This window comes from Wasmannia auropunctata, unplaced genomic scaffold (assembly GCF_000956235.1).
Source record: "Wasmannia auropunctata unplaced genomic scaffold, wasmannia.A_1.0 LD336050.1, whole genome shotgun sequence".
NCBI lineage: Eukaryota > Metazoa > Arthropoda > Insecta > Hymenoptera > Formicidae > Wasmannia > Wasmannia auropunctata.
Genome location: NW_012026840.1, coordinates 723,864 through 745,791, shown reverse-complemented (window position 1 = coordinate 745,791; position 21,928 = coordinate 723,864). Strand labels below are relative to the sequence as shown.

The 21,928-nt window shown below is 45.3% G+C and overlaps 2 protein-coding genes and 1 long non-coding RNA gene across 6 annotated transcripts in view; 1 reads left to right on the top strand and 2 right to left on the bottom strand.

The window, feature by feature from the left end:
- LOC105451525 (homeobox protein SIX3) overlaps window positions 1–2,735 on the bottom strand; it is a 49,689-nt gene extending 46,954 nt beyond the window's left edge. For both annotated transcript variants that reach the window (XM_011692025.1, XM_011692026.1), the window contains exon 1: window positions 1,286–2,735. In XM_011692025.1, coding sequence (XP_011690327.1) covers window positions 1,286–1,914 — 629 coding nt within the window. In that variant the 5' untranslated portion in view covers window positions 1,915–2,735. The remainder of the gene's footprint in view (window positions 1–1,285) is intronic.
- LOC105451526 overlaps window positions 1–7,716 on the top strand; it is a 99,949-nt gene extending 92,233 nt beyond the window's left edge. Inside the window, exon 3 of the long non-coding RNA XR_974595.1 lies at window positions 7,641–7,716. This is a non-coding gene — a long non-coding RNA (uncharacterized LOC105451526). The remainder of the gene's footprint in view (window positions 1–7,640) is intronic.
- Window positions 7,717–17,890: 10,174 nt separating this feature from the next.
- LOC105451524 (vasorin-like) lies at window positions 17,891–21,751 on the bottom strand. Of its 3 annotated transcripts, none has more exons than XM_011692020.1 (5): window positions 21,495–21,751; window positions 20,750–21,162; window positions 19,973–20,329; window positions 19,227–19,828; window positions 17,891–18,728 (listed from the first exon to the last, which is right to left on the bottom strand). In XM_011692020.1, the coding sequence occupies exons 2-5, from the start codon at window positions 20,807–20,809 to the stop codon at window positions 18,437–18,439; spliced, it is 1,311 nt and encodes a 436-aa protein (XP_011690322.1). In that variant the 5' UTR covers window positions 20,810–21,162; window positions 21,495–21,751; the 3' UTR covers window positions 17,891–18,436. The 3 variants fall into 3 exon arrangements, with proteins under 3 accessions (XP_011690322.1, XP_011690326.1, XP_011690325.1); XM_011692024.1 differs by having other exon boundaries at window positions 21,536–21,554; XM_011692023.1 differs by lacking the exon at window positions 21,495–21,751 and adding an exon at window positions 21,296–21,462.
- Between the last annotated feature and the right edge of the window lie 177 nt (window positions 21,752–21,928).

Genomic DNA, 21,928 nt, shown 5'->3' with positions numbered 1-21,928 from the left:
GGGGGGGGAGGATAGGGAAAGAGAGAGAGCGAGAGCGCGATGTCAAAACACAATTTGAAAGACGTAATTCGAAAATCGTCGTTCGCCCGACGGCAGCGACCCTCCGTCGGACGTCAAAATGAAATTATGCGACCCTCCACAACGGGGACCTTGGGGCCGGCACAAAGGCTCGTTTGCCGAGGACACAGTACAACAATCTGTCTAAAGGGACCTAAACCACTAATCGTTTCGCGATTAACTTCCATTAAACGCTACTTAATGAACAAAACTTTCCTTCTATGTCGTGACCAACCGCAGACGGTCTCCAAGACGTTCTCGTACGTGAATTAAGTTCTTCGTTTTCATCTTGTGGAGTATACTGTTCGCGTGACATTTTACAAAACGATGCTGCGTCCGCATCGATAGGAAGAAATAATAGTCGACAAAATGTTTTCAGAGTCTAACGTCAATCAATTATTAGTATCAACAATTCTGAAAGTATCACATTGCGGTATTCTGTTGCGGTATTGCGAAACGAATGATGTAGGACGCAAACGATTTTCTAGTAAACTACACCATCGAAATATGTCTTCCATATGGGTTCATTGTTGTTTGGCCACGTGTTACCAGTGAAATCGATGATACATCCTCTCTTCCGGAAGATTTTTTCAGAGGTTCAGTTTTACAAAAATTATCTGCCACTCGTGGTCTTTGTTCACATAAGAATATGTGTCATTTAAAAATTCACATGCGTACATCTTTAAATGGTTATCGTACCTATATCGGCGTAATGATTAGCCAACACTTTCGGTATCGCGAACTCAATAATTTGCGCTGTTATTAATGAACCGGCGCTCTCGCAAGAGCACCGGTATGTACATACGAGTATTGGCGAGAACTGTTTGTTGATTTAACGCGTATTTAACGACATTGAAGGAGATTTGAATGTATACGCGAATGCTAGGCACTGAGCGGCGCGCACGAAATATTTCATTGTCCCGAAAAGTAAATATATTCTATTAGTCTATTAAAGACCGGATAAATACGTATAACGTTCCGCATTTATATAAAGCGTACTTCATTACAACTCGTGTGTATCGATCTATTTATCTTACGAAAGGAGGATTTTGCGATTTAAACGGGTTTAATCATTCGGATTTTGACAAGCTGTTCGACGGGATCGCGACGGAAGCGTGATTTTTGTTGTCCGGACGATTATCAATCTTCTCAACAATTTGTTGAGTTTTTTTTCCCGCCCCACCGTGGAAAGGACGGCAGGGGAAATGTGGTTAGATTTACGACACACCTGTTTTTCGCTGCAGCAGCGCGATCCCTCTGCCTTCTATTCTTGAACCAATTTCCAACTTGCGTCGGCGTGAGTCCCGTCGCGGCGGCCAGCTCTCTCTTCTTTCCCGGATTCGGATAAGGATCCTGGAGGTACCATTCTCGGAGCAGCGATCTGGTTCTCTCTTTGAAGCAATGCGTCTTCTGTTCGCCGTCCCAGATTGTCCTCGGTAACGGGAATTTCTTCCTCACGCGATACTTGTCCACGGGACCCAGCGGCCGGCCGCGGAGTTTCTCGGCCTCCTGGTAATGCGCCTCCAGCCACATGGCTTGCAATTTACCGTGCGAGTCCTTGGTGAACTTGTGCCTCTCCAGTATAGCGTAAAGCTCCCGATAATGTCCCGAGTGAAACGCCACAATGGCACGCGCTCTGAGAACAGCCTCACTCTGGTTCAGTTCCTGAATATTGGGATGAGCGACCGGAAGACTCCATAGGAATCTGGCCAGCCTCTCAATGTCGCCGCTCTCTTCCAGGGTCTCGCAAACCGTTGCCACCTGACTGACGGAGAAAGATAGGGTTGGCAGGGCAAGATACGGGCAAGGTACGAGCGGACCGTTCGCGTTTGGCGGTGTGGTCCCAGCGGCGGACATCTTCCCGAAACGGTGATCCTCTCGCGATACGCCAATTTTGGCTCAGCCTGTCTTCTTTGGAGTACCGATGTCCTCCCGAATCTGTCGCGGTTCAGGAAACACGCGGCTCCGATTTATGCTTGCTCTTGGATCTTCTCATGATTCGTCGGAGTCACGCGCGGTACGCTCGTTCATTACAAAACGGACGTGACGGTCACTGGATGAATATCCACTTCACTATTCGGCACCACAAAACTTTAATGTTTGAAAGTACAAACAGAATCAGGTATTATGGCATCTGGAAAGAGAAGTTTTATTAATCTCTTACAAGGTGAGAGAATTGCCCGAAGAACGATCGCCTCTCCGTTTCCGCAGGTACTAAATTCTGAAAGCCCACATTGACGATTCTCTCCCTCCCTCTCTCTTTCTCCCTTTCTCTCGCGCGCGCGTCGCAACACGTCACTGATTAATTTCGAAACAATTCCCGAATAGCGGCACGTGGCAACGTCTGAATTGGAGCAGGCTCGCGTTGTGAGGAGCTCCGATGCCCATTGAAGATCGCTGTCAGGTGGGTTCGCGCGACCGTTCTCCAGGTCGCTCAGGTAACACCCACTAGGCCAGGCGCGCTGACGTTCTTCCACGTCGTGGGGATATCACGCGAGGCCGCTGTTGCCTGGATCGTATCGGATAGCAAACTGGTTTCGTTTACAAGCCGGCATCTCGGCACCGGCCCTACCCAGCATGATACGTTTGTACGCGCCCGTTGCAACCGGGCTGTCTCGCTGGCGCTCTAGACCTACCTCTACCTCTCTGTCTCACTACTTCCACCACCGTCCGATCTTCGCGTAGAGGTACGGACGAGAAAAAGAGACGGTGATAGACGGTATCGGGGGGGGACCAGTGCACAGACCACGCCTACGAGGTACACCGGGATTGGCCGGATCCCATCCACGTAGCCATGGTAACCTTTCTTCGTCCTTCCGTTAGGCAGCATAGGGAGCTACGGTTGTGTCGGTTAATTATCCCTTCCACGTATAGCCGGGCTGGTTATGCGATCCCCACCGCGAACGTTTCTTCCACCACCATCTGCGCCCGCGGCACCTCTCACGCCTTCCCCTCTCTGACAGGCGGAAAGGAAGCGAGACGAGGAGAGAGAGAGCGATCGATGTACCCTGCAAAATGTGGGACGGAGAGGTTGGTAGCTGTTCGCGGTCGTAGAGGGGCGAAACGACATGATCCCATGAGCTGCTGCTGTTCCTGCCGCCGTGACGCCACTGCTGCTGTTGCTTCTGTTGCTGTGATCTCGCGACGAACTGTTTTCGACGTTGGACTCGGTACCCGAGTGATAGCTGGATAAGATTGATAGGCTGCCAGCCATCCGCTCTCAGACTAGGACGTTTACGTATTTCGCTTATTTTTAGTTCATTCTTCAGTCGCGGGCGAATTTTTCGATGTTTCGTTCACTGATTTCCTTCGCTGATTTTGCTCCTTCGTTATATTTATTGCCTGGCAAACATTTTATCTGATATAATTATTCTTCGTACAACGATTTATTTCACGGAGAATATTTCGTCATTAAAATAAAAAATTCAATTAGAAACAATCCTCTTTTTATTAAGTGTTTCTATTACTTCAGAGATAAGAGTTTAGAATTTTCGCAGTATCGACCAGATAGAATATAAACCTGAGTTCAACCCTATCAAAACTCGGTCTTGTTACAGTGACACGGCTAAGCCATTGCTAAAGTATAACATTCAACTTCCGCATGGAGAAGCCTTATATTTATAATCGAGTAGATCTCATACCTCAGACAGAGCGGCGACAGAAGTTAGCGTATTGAAGAATCGAGGGCGCGCGACGGCGCCGAAGGCGTCTCCGTTTTATCGAACGCGCAGCCACCGCAGAAGCTTTAGTCTCGCGGTAGATATTCTGATTTTACTCTACTTTGGTCGTTTCAATGTAGCCCAGCGAATTTCATTTTAAATCTGCAACCCATATATACGCAACCCATATTCTCATAATTTTTTTATGTATCCCAACTCGCGTGCATAAAAAGATCCGACTGTCACAAATAAGAAAATTGTCCGAAAGTAGTTTAAACGTTTACCCGGAAACTCTTTTACAAGAAGTTTGAATTTAAGGTGTGTGTGTGTGTCTGCGAGAGCTACGTAATGATTTCATTCACATAAAAATACATTTGTTATGGAATTTATTATTATATTCTATTATTTTCAAATTGTTCGTGCTTTTAAAATTCAACATTTAACTTCTTACTATGGCGTATATTAAAACATATGTTTTCGTGCTCCTGTTGTACAGATTATACATTGAAAAAACATCAAGCAACGTGTAACACTTCTTCATTTCGGTGCGAATAATCGCTCCAGGATTTAATGTATCCACAAGCAACGAGCACGACCGTTAAATCTCTTGATCGATTCGTTAGTAATGAAAAAGTAAACGTGGTTTCACCGTGGCGGATGACTCCTTCCGATTGCTCTCGTTTACGTTACCTCGACGGCCGTTCCGTTACACGACCGGCAACCGACGGCGCGGCGTCTGTGATTGGTCAGGGTTAAATCGGATTACGGGGCAAGCGGGATTACCACGAGTTTTTCGAAAGACACCATCCTACCCCGCGACTGTGGTCTCGCAGAATTCACGGGATGTTCTCGTATTTTCTCCCGTCACGATCCGTCATCCATCCGTCTACGTGACGTTCGACGTATGTTGTTTTTATACCTGGCAGTGTTGTCGAAAAGAATGAATATTTTAATACGGTCACTATTCCGCTATTATCTGTTCTGTATCTGCCATACAACTTGGTTTCTGCACAAATAATACCGTGTTTGTGCCTATTGTCAATACGAATTTATATATTTTATTCTTTGTAATATATTTTTATTTTTGTTGCGCATTTTATTAAAAAGTTTATTATCTTTACCACGAATTAATATTCTCAATATTTCGAATAGGCAAAACACCACTTTTCCTATTTCAGCATGCGTCTATTTGCAAACACGGATGTGATTGAAAATATTTTATTACGTGTGTCAACCACGCGGCTTTTTTTTTTTAAAGCACGCATGTTACACTTATTCTATATTTAGAGAGTACAGTTTATTTGCACGGTCATAACTACATATTGGTGGATCTATATCGCGAGTCATCAGTACGGTGTCGCGTTTCAGTAGAGATTTATCGACAATATTCGAAGTGTCGAAAATTGCAACGCTGCGAAGGATCAGGTATGACGTTTCGAGCAAGCCTGAACTAAAACGGTTGTTGAACTTAATCCAGGGACGATGCTACGTTGCTGGATAGCCATAATGTAAACTAACGTATTCCTAATATATATATTTCTATAAATATTTTTCTGATATAATTATCGTAAAAAGTGACGTGTCTAATAGATAAAAATTTCGAAGTTTTCCGAAAATTCCAAATCTCACTTGACAGTCGCACAAAATTCGCTAATTATCGCCAACGAGGGCTATAAAATAAGCAGTTATAATTCGCAACTTTTGTTTATCGCAAAAAAACCCTAAAATAATGTTCCATGAATATCTATAGGTGTAGCGATATTAGATGTTTATTTTTAGTGTTGGCTCTGATAATCCCTGATAAATTTCAGAAATTTCGAAATGTCTCCCGTGCACAAGAATGAAAAGAAAAAGAGTAAAAATTCATAAATCAGTGAAGATATTTTCAAAGGATATGCATGTATTATAAATAGGCACAATGACCACAGGGAATAGCACGTTAGCAGATTCTCGTAGTGACGAGTGATTATACCGGTATAAAATGGGACATTGTGGGCAGCTATTATTCGTCAACTCTCTTCTCTTTGATTCATTCTGTCTTGCACATTGCTGCACAGACAATTGACGCCTGAAATTCCTCCCATTCACCTCTCGCAGTCTTGTGCACTTTTATCTCAGACGAAAGTGCAGCGTAGACAAAAGTATTGCGTTTTACAATATTGTTTCTACCGATATATACGTACAACAATTAATTTTGTATTAGTATTAGTTGCGTGAATAGCGCTGGAGATAGAATATAAATAAAAGTCTGTGCGCAACTGCCAGATGTCAAGGCCCATGAAACGATGCATAATGCATAAAATGCGATCGTGAAAGTGGCCGAGCTGAAGCAACAGCAACAGCAACAGCAACAGCAGCAGCAGCAGCAGCAGCAGCGACGGACAACTCCGGCGCTTTAATGGTGTCACACCGTCGAGTCTTTAACGATCTCTCGGTGCTCGCGCCCGGTGCGATTAATAAACGCGCAATGGACAGATACCGAAGGTCGTGGCGTATACACATGCCTATCCGGGATACGGACTCGCCGATAATGGATTACGGTCTCGCGCGGGGATATAATAGAATATCGGGCGCGGAATAGCTTCACAGATAAATGTCGCGATAACGACAGGTAGGCCGCGGGTATTACACCGCTCCATCATCCATCCCACCCTCGATTACGCGGATCGATCTATCGCGTGCGGGGGTCGTTTGTTTGCCCGACCCGCGGAGGTCTTCTCCCCAGAACAAATGATTCCGTCGCATGGCAGCCATTTTACTTTCTCGCCGCGTTTCTTTCGAAGCGCTCTTCTTTGCCCTTCCTCCATTCGTATCCGCGCGTTTTTCCTCTTCGCCGTAGCACCGATTTTCACATGGCGCACGGGGTTCGCCATGGCTCTAAGCGGAAACATTTGTCGGCCTTACGGGACGCGTGAGAGAGAGGGAGAGAAAGAGAGAGAGAGAGAGAAGGTGAGAGAAAGAAAGAGACGGGGGTACTGTGGGTGGGTATTGTGGCGAGACCGGGCGAGGTTGTGCTTCCATTGAATTCCTCATCTGGCGGCGGCTATTACTTTCCGCGATGAGAACTGTCAAGAGGGAATCGTTACACGCCGGTAGATTAATCGCCGCCGGGAAACCGAGGAGAGGCGGTCGCGAACCCTTGTTCCTGCGCCCGTGGCGCGCGTCTCTCTGTGTACACGTGAACGCGCGTTTTACATGGCTTCGCGCGCTATCGTCCCAGCACATTATCGCCGCTGTCATCCAGCCGATTACGTCGCATCGGGAAACTGGCAACGACCGGCGGAATGTAACTGCGCATTCTTGACCCTACCGACGGATTAGAAGCGCGGTTCGCGTCGCCTGAAAGCGCGAATGAATATAACGCATCTCTAAATAACGCAACCAATTCACGCCGGCGACTGCGAGCCGTGTGCTACGTAATTGCGCGTTCGGGTTATCAAAAAATTAAAAGGAAGCATATAATTGCTCCTCACGACGTACGCGCGCGCTTTACGGATAAACAGGATGAAGGAAGTCGCGTTAAATGCCTTATAAATACCCCGTGGCAGGGACGGGGTCGTTCGTCGAAATCTTTCGAAATAATAATACTGCAAACATAATGGACTCGTGTACGCCGAGCATCGATCTTATCTGCAAAATAAACTACTTGTATATATTGCTCTAGCCTGCCGCACGTCACAACTGTGCTATTTAAACATTTACGTTTTCTTTATTTTGTTTATTTGATCTCTCAGCTGCTATTGGCGCTCAAGCCCTCGTTCATATTACCATCACTCTTACACATATTCACATAATTTGTTTGTCAAATTACTTTGGCTTTAAATGCTTTTATTTAATCCATTATAATGACTAGCGTTTTATCCTAAAATGTTATTCATCACATTCGTTTATTTGATTTTATTAATATATTTCTTTCCTTTCTAGATCGCTTAACTCCGGATATGCCGTTGCTCCCCGAAGATGTAAAATCTTCCCGTAAGTTTGTACGTATATATATGGATATTTTTTTCTTTCAAAAAAGTTCCTCTTGAATTTTATTAAATTTTTGAAATTTCCTTCCAACTCTATGTCTTCTCAGGTACTAGTGCTATAGTACCTGATATCTATAAAGATCTTTATAAAGTAATTTACTCGAAAAGTAAAGCGGCCCTGTCTCTTCTTTCTCACGCTATTTGGAGCAGTGGGACTTGTCTTAGCATTTGCCGATAGATTTATTATACTATATAACCCGGTTTTGCGTGTCGCGCATCCAAGAATATCATTCTCTCGCCATTCGACGCACAATATCGTCGATGCACGTCAATTCCTTCGTGACATCCCGATCTGCGTCGAACAGCGTGTATACACATATCGCGCCGGCCGATTATCAATTGATACCGCCGATATTGTGATCGCGGACGAATCGCGCGGACGGGTCGCGGCGGAATTATTTATCGGTCTCCCCGGGCTAAACGGCTTACGGATCGCGGTAAAAATCGCCGAGCTCTGGCGCCGTCGCGAGAGTGCAAATCGGCGGTGCAAGCAGGTCGATTTTATCGAACGTAAGCTTGCCCATTGTGTAATACGGTGCGCGCGTGCAAACCTACTCCGTGCCATCCGAGCGCCGAGCGCTCGCCGCAGAGCCCGCTCTCGTCCGAGAGGCCCGTTGCAACGGGAAACGTTGCCGGGCAAAAGGGGGAAGGAACGAGACGTATCGTTGTGGGATAATCCTCCTCTGCTCGGTGCGGACTACGGGTTGCCCGCGCCTAATATGGCGGCTTTATTATTTAACGTGCGTCTAATGGGGAGTTCCTTGTCCCGCAGCCTCGTTGCGACGTATCACGCATTGTACGGGCTCGTGGTGTGGTCGCAGTTGTGTTCGCAGTTGGGCGAGACCGGGCTCTTTATGCTCCGTCGCGTTATCTTCTTTCTTCTTTCTTTTTTCGTTTTTTTTTTGCTTTATTCGAGTCGACAGGTTCTCTTTCGCGACATGTAACTGTACGCGCTTTATAATACCACCCCATGATACTTTTCCGCGTGTGTCACTCTAGTTGTCGATTATTGTAACAGAAAGTTCTCTGACACATTTGTAATACCACCGTTAGCCGTCTAATTTAACTGTATAACGTATTGTCACTCTACAAATACGAAGGTACGTGGATTGCAATCGGATTAGAGTAAGCATGATCAGAAGCTTCTTAGCTAATTTCATGAATTCACTATACACGTGCAATTGTGTGTTTTTTTTTGTATTCTTACTTTCATGAATTATTGTCGTTGAGATGGTATAACGCGCTAAAGGCAGAATCACCTGTCTAGTTAGAGATTTAGAAGTTACACTCAACACATTCACGTCGCGCCTCGCTGCCTCCTCGAGAGGCACCCGGACATCATCACACTGCGGAACAGTGTTGTCCTATTATTTTCCCGACGGTCCTCCGCGCAAGTTGCCTCTTATCGGGCAGCGATCTGCCAACGGTACGGCGACGTTCTCTTGGAAAGAGATCCCGCTGGCTGGCGTTTCGCGGGAAGTTGCCGTAGATCCGGGCGACTTCAACTCCGAAGTTCACCGGTCGAAAAATCAATTTTCGGAAAGCCGCAGATCGCCTGTCACCCAACCGACCGACGGCGCCAGCGGGGGGAGTCCCTCCTCGGGGTGTGTGTTTACAGAGGATCCACTTGGTGTGTAGTCCCGAGGATGAAATTTAAGGTTCCGAAAAAGGAGGATGAGGAAGAGGAAGATTGTAGGGTTTCCGGGGAACGGGGGAGGGGGTGCAGAAAAACCTGACTTGAAAGAGATTGGGGGAGACGACGGCGGCGACGGCGGCGACGGACCCGCTGGATGACGGGACTCATCTGCGCGGTGGCGCCATGGCCATTTGTTTGTTTTACTTTTCTGGGCCAGACCCGGCTTCTATAACCCGACCGATCCTCCTTCTCCTCCTCCTCCTCTTCCTACGGACGTGTAACCGTGGGTTAATGAGGTCGTTAACAAGGGTCCTACTAATTCCGCTGTATCCTCAGTGAGAGGCTGCGCCCACGTCTTCTCCCCTCTGAGATAATATCGCGCCTCGTTGCGGCCGTTAGTGATTTCGGAGGCACTTTATCAGCACCACCACCGGGTGAATATCGAGAGTGTAGCTAAAGTATTGCCGACTGCAGCGTAGTAATTTTTCATGCTCGTTGAACTTTGCTTCGCCAAAATGTTTTACGATCGTAAAATACGCGCGTGCCAACATCATCGTATAATTTAGTTAATTTAGTAGAAAGGAACAAGAGAACGAATCTCGACGCGTCGTCGATGCGTGCGAAAAATCAAGCGGCTAAAAATCAAGCGACTAATTTCGTCGACGTCGAAACCGCTTTTCGCGCGAGCTATTCATCGGAGAGAGAGACAGACAGAGAGAGAGAGAGAGAGAGAGAGAGAGCTCTCTAATGGGATTAATTTCATTTGATTCACCGAGCGAAAGCGCCACAGAGATTACACCGTCAACTTTCATCGCGCCCTTAAAAAATTCGATTGCGCGTCGATCCGCCGTGGAAAAATCTTTCCGTCGCGCGTGCTCGTCAAAACGTTAAACGAGCTGACAGAGAAAATATAGTTCGCGCAAAGCGAATTTATTAAAAAATTTCTCCCCGCCGCGCGCGCGCGCGCGCGCACGCCAAGGCCCGTCCGTACATTCGTCTACCACGCACATTTTTACCGCGGCGGGAAAAATCTCATCGCCCACTTTATATTCAAAATAGAAGAGATTCGCGCCGACAGGCTTTTCCAATGCTTCCCTTTCAGCTGGATATTCCTCGGGAGAGCCTGCTACACGTCGATTAAACGTTTCGCACATTTTCCACCGCTCTTCCTCTCCTTTGTCTTCTCCTACCGTTTCTTCGCCCTCTTGATATCCTTCCTCTGTTTCCTTTCTAATGCACTTCGCGCTTCGCTCTTTCCGACGCATATACATTTTTTCTCTCATTTCCTACCTGTCCCTCCTCGTCCTTTCCGTCTTCCGTGACACTCTCGATCTCTGTTCCCTGTCGCTTTACTTCCCTCCTTCACCCCCGCCCCATCTCTTCACCCTCCAGATTTTCTGCCATCCGCTCTCTGCGCAGTCCTCCCTTGTTCTCCGTCGACATCTCATTATTATTTTTCGCACGGTTTGCCACGCGTGCCGTCGCTCGGCCGGCCGATAAAATTTCCCGCGATATTGTGTTTGGCATTATCGCAATCATGAACGCGCGCGAGCGCCGCCCCCTCGCGACCCCCGCCGCCTCTCCCCGTGCGCTTCCGGGGGATGGGGGAGCGGGGAGGGGCGAGGGGTTGCGCGTACGCGCTATTCCGAATTTATATCGCGCTTTTAACAGCCGACGCCTCCGCCGTAATTTTGTGCCCGCGCAGCAAAGCCGGTCGACCAAAACGCCGCAGCAAAACGATCGCGCCGGCCGCGACATATGTATGTAATGTTGAATTTCGCCCGAAATGCGCGGGAAGAATGCACCGTAATGCGGCGATAATTCCACGAACCGTTGGCGATTTTGTGAGTTCCGCGGGGAATTTGTGCAGCTGGGCAACCGACCCGTTCGTGCATAAGATACGTAATCACGGAGTAAATGGGCATGAGATGTATCGACGATTTTAAGTATAATGAATTTACCCGCAGCGAGAATTATTCTCCAGTTATTGTTACGAAAAAAATATAGCGGCAAATCGTATAACGGCGATCACGCGGAGGGGAGACGGGGAATCACGTATATAAATGCGAATTCGGAGTTACAATACGCGGCAGGATATATCACAGATATATCGTTTCTATTTTACGATGGATATTTAGTTTTTTTCTCTCCCCCTCCTTCCCTCCCCTTCTCTCTCCCCCCTCTCTCTCTCTCCCTCTCTTTCTCTCGGTTTCTCTTTTTCTCTTCTCTCTTTCTCTCTGTTCTCACGGTAGTAGATTAAATTCGAACGAATTTGGATATTGTAATTTTTGGAAGCGCATTAATCGCCGCGTAAAATGAAGCGTCATCTGCACATTCTGTACAGCGATCGTGCTGTACGATAAACATTTTTAATTTGACACTTGTGACGTGTGAATAGTGGTAACTATACGAACTCCCCCTCACGTTACCCCATATGAATGAAGTCTATTGTCGCGCGCGATGTATTTTCGTATGCGCTATCTGCGGGACGGCGCGGCGCAAAAAAAAGTCACGCTCGCGACTAAATGCACGCTCGTGAACCGTTCTATTCCTGCTGTCTTCGGGGGTGGCGCTCGTCAATCTGTGGGATGTCAAGCCGCCGACTGCAACGGCGCCACGAAGAAGAAAACGATGATGAAGAAGCGCAGGAAGTGCCCGGGAACTCGATATCGCCCCCGGGGCAAATACGTTTCCTCCGGGCTGTTTGTTATGTTACATCTTAGCCCGGCGAATGGGTGGCCTTTTAAAACGCCTCGTTGTCACTTTTGAGCACTGCAGAAATGCCCTTTTTTTTTCACTCTCGCCTCCTCTAGATGGCCGGGGAGGATTGATCTTACGAAAATTTTGCGCGCGTCTCTGCGCACCGCTGCCCGGATTCCGACTCGCCAGATACGATTTTCGCCGGATCTGCAGTTTTTCACGTGATACAGTGAGCGCACAAAAATTTTCTTTTCGTTCATTCGAACTGTTAACATTTATTTCTTTCTTCGAATTTTCAACAAAATCCTTCTCAAGTTCTTACGAAAATTGAGGTTGACGTATTAAGCGATGTGTGTATAATCGCTTTGTTTTCTTAACTTTTAACGGTAATTTATTATACAATAGGGCCAGAGAGAAAAAAAGCGTAACATATTACCATGAAATATTATCCTATTTTACTTTAACTCTGGGTGTATGCATTCGAAAAGGTATCGGTATACTTCTCGATTTCACGAAACGGTCTTCAACATATTTGTGTAAAACTAAGCCTGCAGGACAAGACTCTATTATTGCTTCAGGTCTCTCGGGCCGAAACCTAGAACACACTGACAAAAGGACAATATAAATTATAAGAAAGGTGTATCTTGTTGATTTACATTTGAAAGTAATTACAGATGGTTTGGGTCCTTTATAAAGTAACGTGAAAAGAAAGGCGAACGTGACTGACACCGAATTCCAGGATTAGCTATCGGTGCGTTTTCTTATATGAAATAGGCACTGGTCATGGCGTGTATTACTTTACCGTTTTATTTCTCAAGTTACAAGTTTAGGCTACACTTTTTTATTGATCTCATTTTAGACTACACTTTTATTTTTTGTAGCTCTCAAGGTCCGCGTCAGCTTGAACAGCAACTTATATAAATTGAAATTTGTTTTCTCTCAAAAGCGATTTTTAGCTTGCCTGGAGATTCTCGAGACGAAAGTAGAATTGAAAAGAGTTTACAACAAGTGACAATTGGCATTTGTTTATCCGACGTTTTGGCTAATCGTGAATTATACAGTCAGATCTTCAGACCGGCTCAGAAGTTAGAAAAGTATAGGCGGTCAGTATTTTTATATTCGAAAAGCGTATTTCGCCCGTTCGCTATTGTGCCGTGGCGAATGGACGCGGTTCTCTCAGCCGAACGGGACGAGATCGAAAGATCGAGGTATTGATCGTAAGCGGCTTGGTTTGTGGGGGCTCCTCCTTTGTGTCCACGATCGGCCATTGGCTGCGCTCGTAAATTCACACCTCGGCATAATCGGCGTGTTCCGACGAGCGGGACACATTTGGCAACTATTACGGCCGGTGACACTTACACCCCACAGCACAACCTTTCTTTCACATCCGAGAGACGGCCATTCAGAAATACCTCTACACACACATACTGCACGCACACCACTGCAGTTGCCAATACGCGTAAACGAGCTCCCTATACGGGCCTAAGATTATTGTCGCATCTCACCTTATTTCTTATACCACGTCTCTTTACCTTGCTAATCTGACAAGACGAGAAGTAAAATAAAATAAATAGGATTATTATAAATATCGCATTATCACGAGACTGCAGAAAAGCTTATAGACTCGGGACCAACTTATTTAATCAGGGGCAACTTCGCGCATTGCGCGAACGAAATCTTTTTCGTGCTTCATTTACCAATAACATGTTAAATTTCCCTTTTAGTAATTGCCACGTTATATGTAAATGTGTAACGGGAGAAGAGAGGGAGCGGGGGGAGTTACTCCTGATTTGCTATTTAAATCTTCATCCCGCGAGAAACTTGTCGAACTCTTACGTGCGAAAAGCCGCCTGTTTTTCTTTAGCGGTACGCTGCACGCACGCATTCACTCACTCACTCGTTCGCTCGCTCACTCACGCACCAACACGCGCGCATTAACGCGCGTGTGGTGTACGGCTCGTATATACGGGGGTTCCATAATATAAGTTCATCGCGGGCGCGCTGATGCGTACGTAATCCCGTGGTGCTTACCGATAGCATCACCAGGGTTTTATTTTCATTATTCATTTGTTCGGCCTCTCCCCATAGACGGGCCCGGAAAGCTTACACGTATAACCCCATGTTTCTACGTCGGTTTAATCAGATAAAACCCTGCCGGCGAAAATCGGCCGGGCGCTCCGCGGCATGCGGCGCGGCCGTTTTCGGTCGACGCGACGCGCAAAACGTGCAGCATTTGGACGCGGTCTCGCAATACGATTTAAAGTGTAACGAAGACAGATGTCTGTCACGTGTATTGATATACAAAAGAGACACGTATCTCATGAGGCATCGTCGATGATGCCGCCGAAGAGGGCTGTCAATTATTCAGCGACAATGCTGTTGCGCGAGACGTTTGCGCGGCTCGCAGAATAAATTGAAAATTTCTCGTTAAATTCGATGTAATCAGAATTATCTCGCGTGTCTACTGCATCGTATAATATCCTATTATCGAACGTGCGAAATAAAGCTCTTTCCAGCGATCGATAATTATATTCGTTGATTACGTTAATTGAATCGGTGTGATATTAAGCGCGATATTTATGCGCGGTGACTTGAAAGTAATTGTTGTTGTATATCATGCTTGTATAACGCGTGCGAAAGTTACCTGTTTACGGGCGTACGGCTCGCAGCGCGGTTTTTTTTTCCGCGCACACACGCCGCGAGACTTCATCAAATTCTTTAATTACCGAGTGAAGGATGATGTAGGAAGCGTGAGAGTCGCCGCCGGAAGGGCGCAGGGAGGGAGAAGAAGCGAGGAGAAATAAGAGGAACGTAATTAAGGGATTAGCTTAGTTAATGCAGACGCTGGCTTAACGAATCGTAATGTAGAGGGCTGTTACAAAAATATGTTTCGCCGAGCGCCAAGTCAGCCGCGCTTGATTAACGAAGTGCATGTCTCGGGCAAATTTTCCCGTTGTTCAGAAAAACTTACGTTCATGTATTAAAAAAAGGGGGAGGGAGGGGGGGGCAGGGAAAACGTATGCGTGCACTTATATATCTGATATATAAGTACGGCATGGAGCGCTTTTAATAAATGGTGATTAAGTTAGAAGCATGTTCAAGTTTTATAAAACGGCATGGAATATTTTACATATACGTTGAAATATTTCATTTACTAATCGTGTTTTTTCGATATCCATTACAATTTAGCGATGCGAAAATTTAATTTAACACACGTACAGTCCATCGGAGATGGATTTACTCGGCGGAAATGCTCATGCAATCCGTTTGGTTCTCGAGCGCCGAGGGATATTGGTCGTCCCCAAGGTGTCAATATATATCGTCTCCTCCTTTGGCTAAATACTCCGGGAGCAAGTATCTCCGGACCGTCATCGGGTACGAGGGCAATATCGCCCACGCTGTTTTTCCAACAAAACGCCACCGCACCGGTTATCCGGGCGTCTTAAGATCCCGGGGATAGGATCTTCCTCACGGGCCCGAAACACGATATTCCCCGGCATGGTCTGCCCACGTGTTTCGCATTGACCGTTAAAATTCGCCTCCACACGCTCTCGCTATCTGTCTCGTGCAGTGCTGGTAGGCGGTGTATTATTTTTCCACCGGCTCTCGCCAAATTGGCTCGCACGGAATCTCGAATTACGGACATTCGACACCGCCGCGCGAGGAGGGTAGAACCTCTATCGTTTATTCCTCCTCCTCCTCCTCCTCCTCCTACCATCGAAACCTACCCCCCTCGTTCCCCGTGGTCCATGCCCGCTCTCCGGCATGGCGGAAAAAATATTCCGCAATGTTCAATCGCTTTACTCGCACTCCGGCTGGAAAATGGTGCGGAGTTCTCGCCAGTTCGAATTGATGTTCCGATATATAAAAAGATATACTGTAACCGCGTTCGGAAACCGGGCTATGTTTTTCTTGTTAATAGAGACCGAATTAACTCCGAGACAAATACGATTTTTTAAATAAACTGAACTATACTACGTAAATGTAGTAGTGCAAACGTATAAATGAAAACTTTTTTTTTTTTAATCGAAACTCTGACGTGTACAGGAATTTTAGCATAATAAAAAATTATATTTCGTTTTATAAAGAGTAATTAAATTTCTTATCAAGCTTTTTTTGCTTGATAAGAAAAAAAAAGAAGATAAAAAGAGATAATTCTCGTCTAATAATAGAATAGAAATCAATGTTAACAAGTAAATTAAAATGGTACAGTAGGTCAGAAATATAAATAAATGTATACGTGCCGTTCGGGTAACACGGAAAAAAGGCGTGTTGCTGCAGAATTAAAATGGGAGCTGCATTATACTTACGGGCGTGTAAATCCAACATGGAGAGTTATTGTAATCGCGGGCTTCCGTTCGACGGAAGGCGCGGCGCATCTCTTCCTCCAGTGATTTCTTGCGTTCCTCTCTTTGCATGTTGTGACTCCCCCGGTAATACGACATCCTCGCCCGTGGGGTGCGCGGGGCTCTCTCTTTCTGCACGGGCGTAACCCAATAGGTTCTCCCATAGGAAGATCATACTTCGATACAAAGGCTGATCGCTACATCGCACGCGATCACGGTGCACGTCACGTAAACTGACGATCTTCATAGCACCATTTGCTGGCTCATCGCATAACACGCCAATATTGCGCCCCTTCTTGGAACGGAACGCGTAACGCCCTACACTTTAACGTTTCATCAACGACCGGTATATCGGCGGATGCGCGTACGAAAGATCGGCGGGATCGCGAGCGCGATTGTTCACATTGGTCTAGTTTTCACCGAAGCATTAATTCGCAACTAATGCGGTGTAGAATCAAATTTAAGTCGATGGAAATATACACTTGACGTTGCCCATTTCACTTTCACTTCGATCCACAAGCTTTCTCGAAGTGACAGCGAATTGAATATAAAATTTAGTCGGTGGAAACGGTCGAAAATAGGTTTAAAATAGATATTGCCAACCTCTACTTTTCTTTATTAAGAGTTACCATTAATTTAATCAATTAATCAATTAAAATGGAGATTAAACGTGACGTTTGGTCGTACGATAAAACGTTAACAATTAAAATTAAACGTTAATAAATATTTGAAATATCAATTTTTGTCACTTCTATACTCTACGTCGAATGAAAACAACACATTAAATTTTGATCTGCACCGAAGTGGAACTGAATTGAGAGTTCGGGGGAAACTAGACCATTGTGAACGTAAGAATGGATCGTTATGTTGCAATGAGCATTAGTCTAGACCGCGACCGTGATTAAAGATATTTCTTTTCGATGGTACCGTACAATATGTGGACCATCGACGAATCCTACAAAGCGTAATTTCTTTCTTACGTTTCGCGGCGGACTTGAGAAGTTTTTAACTCGATCATTAATAATCTCTGTTCCCCGGAGCGAGCGATGCTCGAGAAATATCTTTTATTATTTTTCGAAGACGGTATAACGTCTTCGAAAACGAAACCCGCATTCAGGCCTGACTTCAATTCTGTAAAAGGGCTCTTCTTGCCCGTCAATCGGAAGGTTACCGGGAACGGAACCCGTTCTGGCGGAATCTCGTAGCATTTCAATTAGTTGCGTGCGCGGTTCTCAAGATGCCACGCACGATAATTCGTGCGTACGGCCACGCGTTGCCGCGTCGTTACGCGGAAGAGAGGATCTTGCCGTCATTCAGGGCAAATGAGCCATTGCGTTCTTTGTATCCGCTTTTCTTTTGTGCCACGGCAACGGACGCGCCGCGCGCCGTGTGGAACAAAGGTAAAGGGGTTTTCAAAATGCGCCGATTCTTACCGGTAGAAAAAAAAGAGGTACAAAACAGTTTTATTCGACCGCAGAAGTTTCAGTTTTTATTATCGGACACTGGGAATGCCGCTCGAGTACTCGAATATAATACTTTGCTCATTCGGGTCCAGGAGGCATAAGAGACTTTTCTTATTTATTTTGATACATTTGGATACGTATAACAATTCATCATCTGTCGACATGGAAATTAGCTTTGGAACTGATTATTGTAATTTTCGAAAATTTTAATCTTATTCTTTTAATTATAATTTTAATCTTATTATTACAAACAAATTTTTACATTTTTCGAAGAAACTGATTTCCACATCGATAAATCAACGTTCCTTACTATTTTACACATTTTGCGAATCGACATATTTCGCCAAACGTAAAAAACGAAAACAATAGGATAATCTTTTGGAACGATTTTTGGTCATCGCAATTACGCTACATTACGTTATTACAAGGTAACCGTTACAACAAAGCTTTTCGAAACAGTCTGAAACGTCTGCTGTTAAGCTCGACGATTTTTCCGTCCACCCGTCTGTATGTTGTCCTTTCTCTATCCAATTTCAATTTGGCTTCATTCTTCGTTGCGTTCGTTCGTCTCGGACGCCAGTATTCGCACTAGATCATTGTTCGACTCCACGACGTTTTTGTACGTGACGGTATCCCCATTCCTTCCCTTGAAGCTCCATTGGCTTATTGGCCGTTTCAGGAGAACCAAGACCGCGGCGACGATCACGGCAACGATCAATATCGCGAGGCCCGTCCACAGAATCGGATAGATGACCGACGAGTCGTATTCGCATCCCAGCTCGTAGTTCGGTATTTCAGCCAGGAGCTTGGCGCGGTGCCGATCCGGTGCGTGGCATCTGTCGTACAAGTTTAACAAAGTGGTCGATTATGTCCCTTATATTCGCGGTATCTTTCAGCGGTAAAACATAGTTAAAATGCACTGTGACAGTAGTTATAATATTCATATCTTTTTATATTGTGAGATAAGAAATTTTATAATATATCATAATGATCTATAATATAAATTATAAGAATCCAAGTTTTTTTCATCATTAATAAAGTGTAATCTTATGATAATGAAAAAAAAATTCTCTTCACGGAAATTCTCGAGACATCTGAAGAAATACTGTGGAAGCTTGATGAAGAGTGCGCGAGTACATACATACCATGTTATTTTACAATATATTTTTATTGAGATGTAAAAGAGATATTTATGATATTTATTCAAAGAATATTGTAAATAATCGAAATGAATTCAAGAAAGCGAAAAAGCGTAAAAAAAAATTTAATTTGCTTTCAATTGATATATTGGCAACTCGTACCAACTGAGAGTAACGTCTTCGTCGATACCTTACCTGATGTCCCGACTGAGATTCCTGGTCGAGTTCAACAGGCCGATCCATTCCAATTTGCAGTCGCAGTTCCAGGGATTGTTCTCCAATTCGACGACGGGCGTCCGTTGCATCAAGGGGCGCAGCTCGACACTCAGGGTCTCGAGGCCGCAGTCTTTTACCGAAAGGCGTTGCAGCCGTGGCAGCACGATGCCGATCTGCGACCAAAGACCAAGCTGTACCAGCCGTTTGCAACCGATCAACGATAACGACTCCAGGCTGATCAGGTTCTCGAGATCGTTCAGCGCCAGCGACGTCAAGTTCGGCATGCGGTTCAGCCGCAGTTCTCGTAGCTGCGGTAGATACAAGCTTTCGAGGCTTATCACTTGCGTGCCAGATAAATCCAACTCTTGCAAATCTCTCGGTAACAGAGGTATCTTGCTGATCGGGTTCCAGGATAGGTCCAAAGTCGACAAGTTCGTCAAGTTCTTGAAGAAGTCCGATGAAAAGTACGGCGCGGATATGTTCCTCAGATCGAGATGTTTCAATGCCCTTAAATTCGAAAACGCGCTGTCGTGAATTCCATCCTCTATGGGATTATTGGACAAAGACAAATATTCGAGAATCTGAAAAAAAAATTTATATGACCTAGTTGCGTGATATACGAATGCGCGAAGTAGTAAAAAATCACAGATTTTTCACAGATCATCTCCGTGAGGAAATTGCAAATGTTTAAGAGATGATTAGAAAATTCCATAGCCATTCATTACCGTTAGATATTGCAGCATGGTCTCGTTGACGACAGTGAGCTTGTTGAAAGAAAGATCTAATATCTTCAGTTTCGGTATCCGGTCGTTGAGAGCATTATCGTCGATGTACTCCAGTTTATTGTGGCTCACATTTAACTCTCGCAGATTGTATTCTTCCTTACATAGGAAGAAAAATCGCTGAAGATGATTCTGAGACAAGTCCAGCGTTCTCAGTGCCCCCAGATTAGTGGAGCAATCCAGGAAACTGTCAAATTTATTTCCCCTCAGATTGAGATCCGTCACTTCCTGCAGATTGATCGTGGTCTGCACTTTCGTAAAGAAGTCTTCTTTCTTCATTTTCCGAAATGAAAGGTCGACCTGCAATTGTAAGGCAAGCGCCTTTTTAATCTCACTTATTCATGGTAAAACGGCATCGGATTGTTACTCGAACACGTGTGCGATCGAACAGAGAATTTGACAATATTGAAACTAACATCTCATTAGTTTAGTAGCGTTTCGCATATATTTATGTCGTATGAAAATAAAAAAAAGAAAAACTGGAAATATATAATTTTAGAGAATTTAGAGACGTGCTTCAGCGCATTTAAATCATGAAAGATGATTGTTCGTGCAAGAAACGATAAAATTTAAAAAAGCGATAAGCTGATATTCAACCGGAAACTGATATCCGCAACACAAATGACGGGAGTGTCACCGGGTGTCCCGGAAAATCGTGAAACGTTCGAGCGCGCGATTTGATTGGAAGAATCGATATCGCAAAATTAAAAATCAACCCACCGTTTTCGCCGAGACGGACGAAAGGACGATGACGAAAAACGCGAGAGATCCGAGCCACATCGTGCCAGGTGGTTAGTTATCTGACTAGTCGATATTTTTTCTTTTTTTTTGGAGCGATCCGATCTCCGATGCACCCGATCGGCCGACCGCACCACCAGGACCACCTAGCGCGAACTATGCTTGCCGCACCACGATTCGATGGAATGGCAACGAATTCATCCGCGACACTCTCTGCCGAAGATTGCAGTGCCGAATTAAGAGGGGGGTAGAAGAGTCATATGCATTATAATGCAACTCCGCACTTCGATCAGCAACGTATATACATACAGACACGTCTCTGACTAATCCAAGCCGCTTCAGAAAAGTCGCTATTTTCCACTTTATCTCGACTTATCTTCCTCGCTCGATCTGATCTGGAAATTGTATTATCATATTAATTACAATGTCGATCGAGACGTCGCCGATCTCGCTTCGCGGTTCGTGTAACGAATCGGCAACGAAATTCTGCGAGAATCGTGTAACTTAGTTGGCAGTTTAACTACCCACACATATGTTTTATATACAAATCAACAAAGTTCGAACGTGACCGAAGTCACGTATTGTCTAAGGTTGCGCAGACAAATATATGTGTATACATGCATATATATTTTTTTTTTATAAAATGAGGTGATTGGCGCCGCGAGATTCGCAGCGTTAATTTAATCCATGCCCGGTCACAAGTTCAGAATCACCGAGGCTAACGCACCGCTTCTCTGATAAACCAGCGATTACGCGAGTCGCGCGCACCGTAAATTCGTCCCGGGCCTCCGGTCAACGATTGTCTCTCGCTCTCTTTCTCTCTCTCTCTCTTTTTCTCTCTCTACGCCACAATTAATCGCGGATATTTTTTCAATTATTAAGCGACGTTTGAGCGATATCTTTGTGTTCGTGAGATTTATGGATTGTTAGAACGTGACGAGTTCGTACAACGTTGCTTCTCGCGACGAGACTTGCGCCCGAAAAACGTTAACATATCTGCTCTGCCATGCTCCAGAAAATAAAAATACAGGCTAAGAGCGATAAACCTCGCTCTTCGTGCCGCGCGTCTAACGGCGATAATACTGCTCATGTATCTTGTCGTAATTAACGTCGTATCGGTGGACAGTACGTAAAATTATGCGTATTTTCGAAGCTTCATAA

What these genes read in the sequence shown, in the direction of transcription:
- LOC105451524 (XM_011692020.1), bottom strand. Translation starts at nt 20,809, where the DNA reads ATGTGGCTCGGATCTCTCGCGTTTTTCGTCATCGTCCTTTCGTCCGTC. An exon ending in CCATGCTGCAATATCTAACG is followed by an intron (nt 19,829 to 19,972) that starts GTAATGAATGGC and finishes TTTTTTTTTCAG; the next exon opens with ATTCTCGAATATTTGTCTTT. An exon ending in AATCTCAGTCGGGACATCAG is followed by an intron (nt 18,729 to 19,226) that starts GTAAGGTATCGA and finishes CTTGTACGACAG; the next exon opens with ATGCCACGCACCGGATCGGC.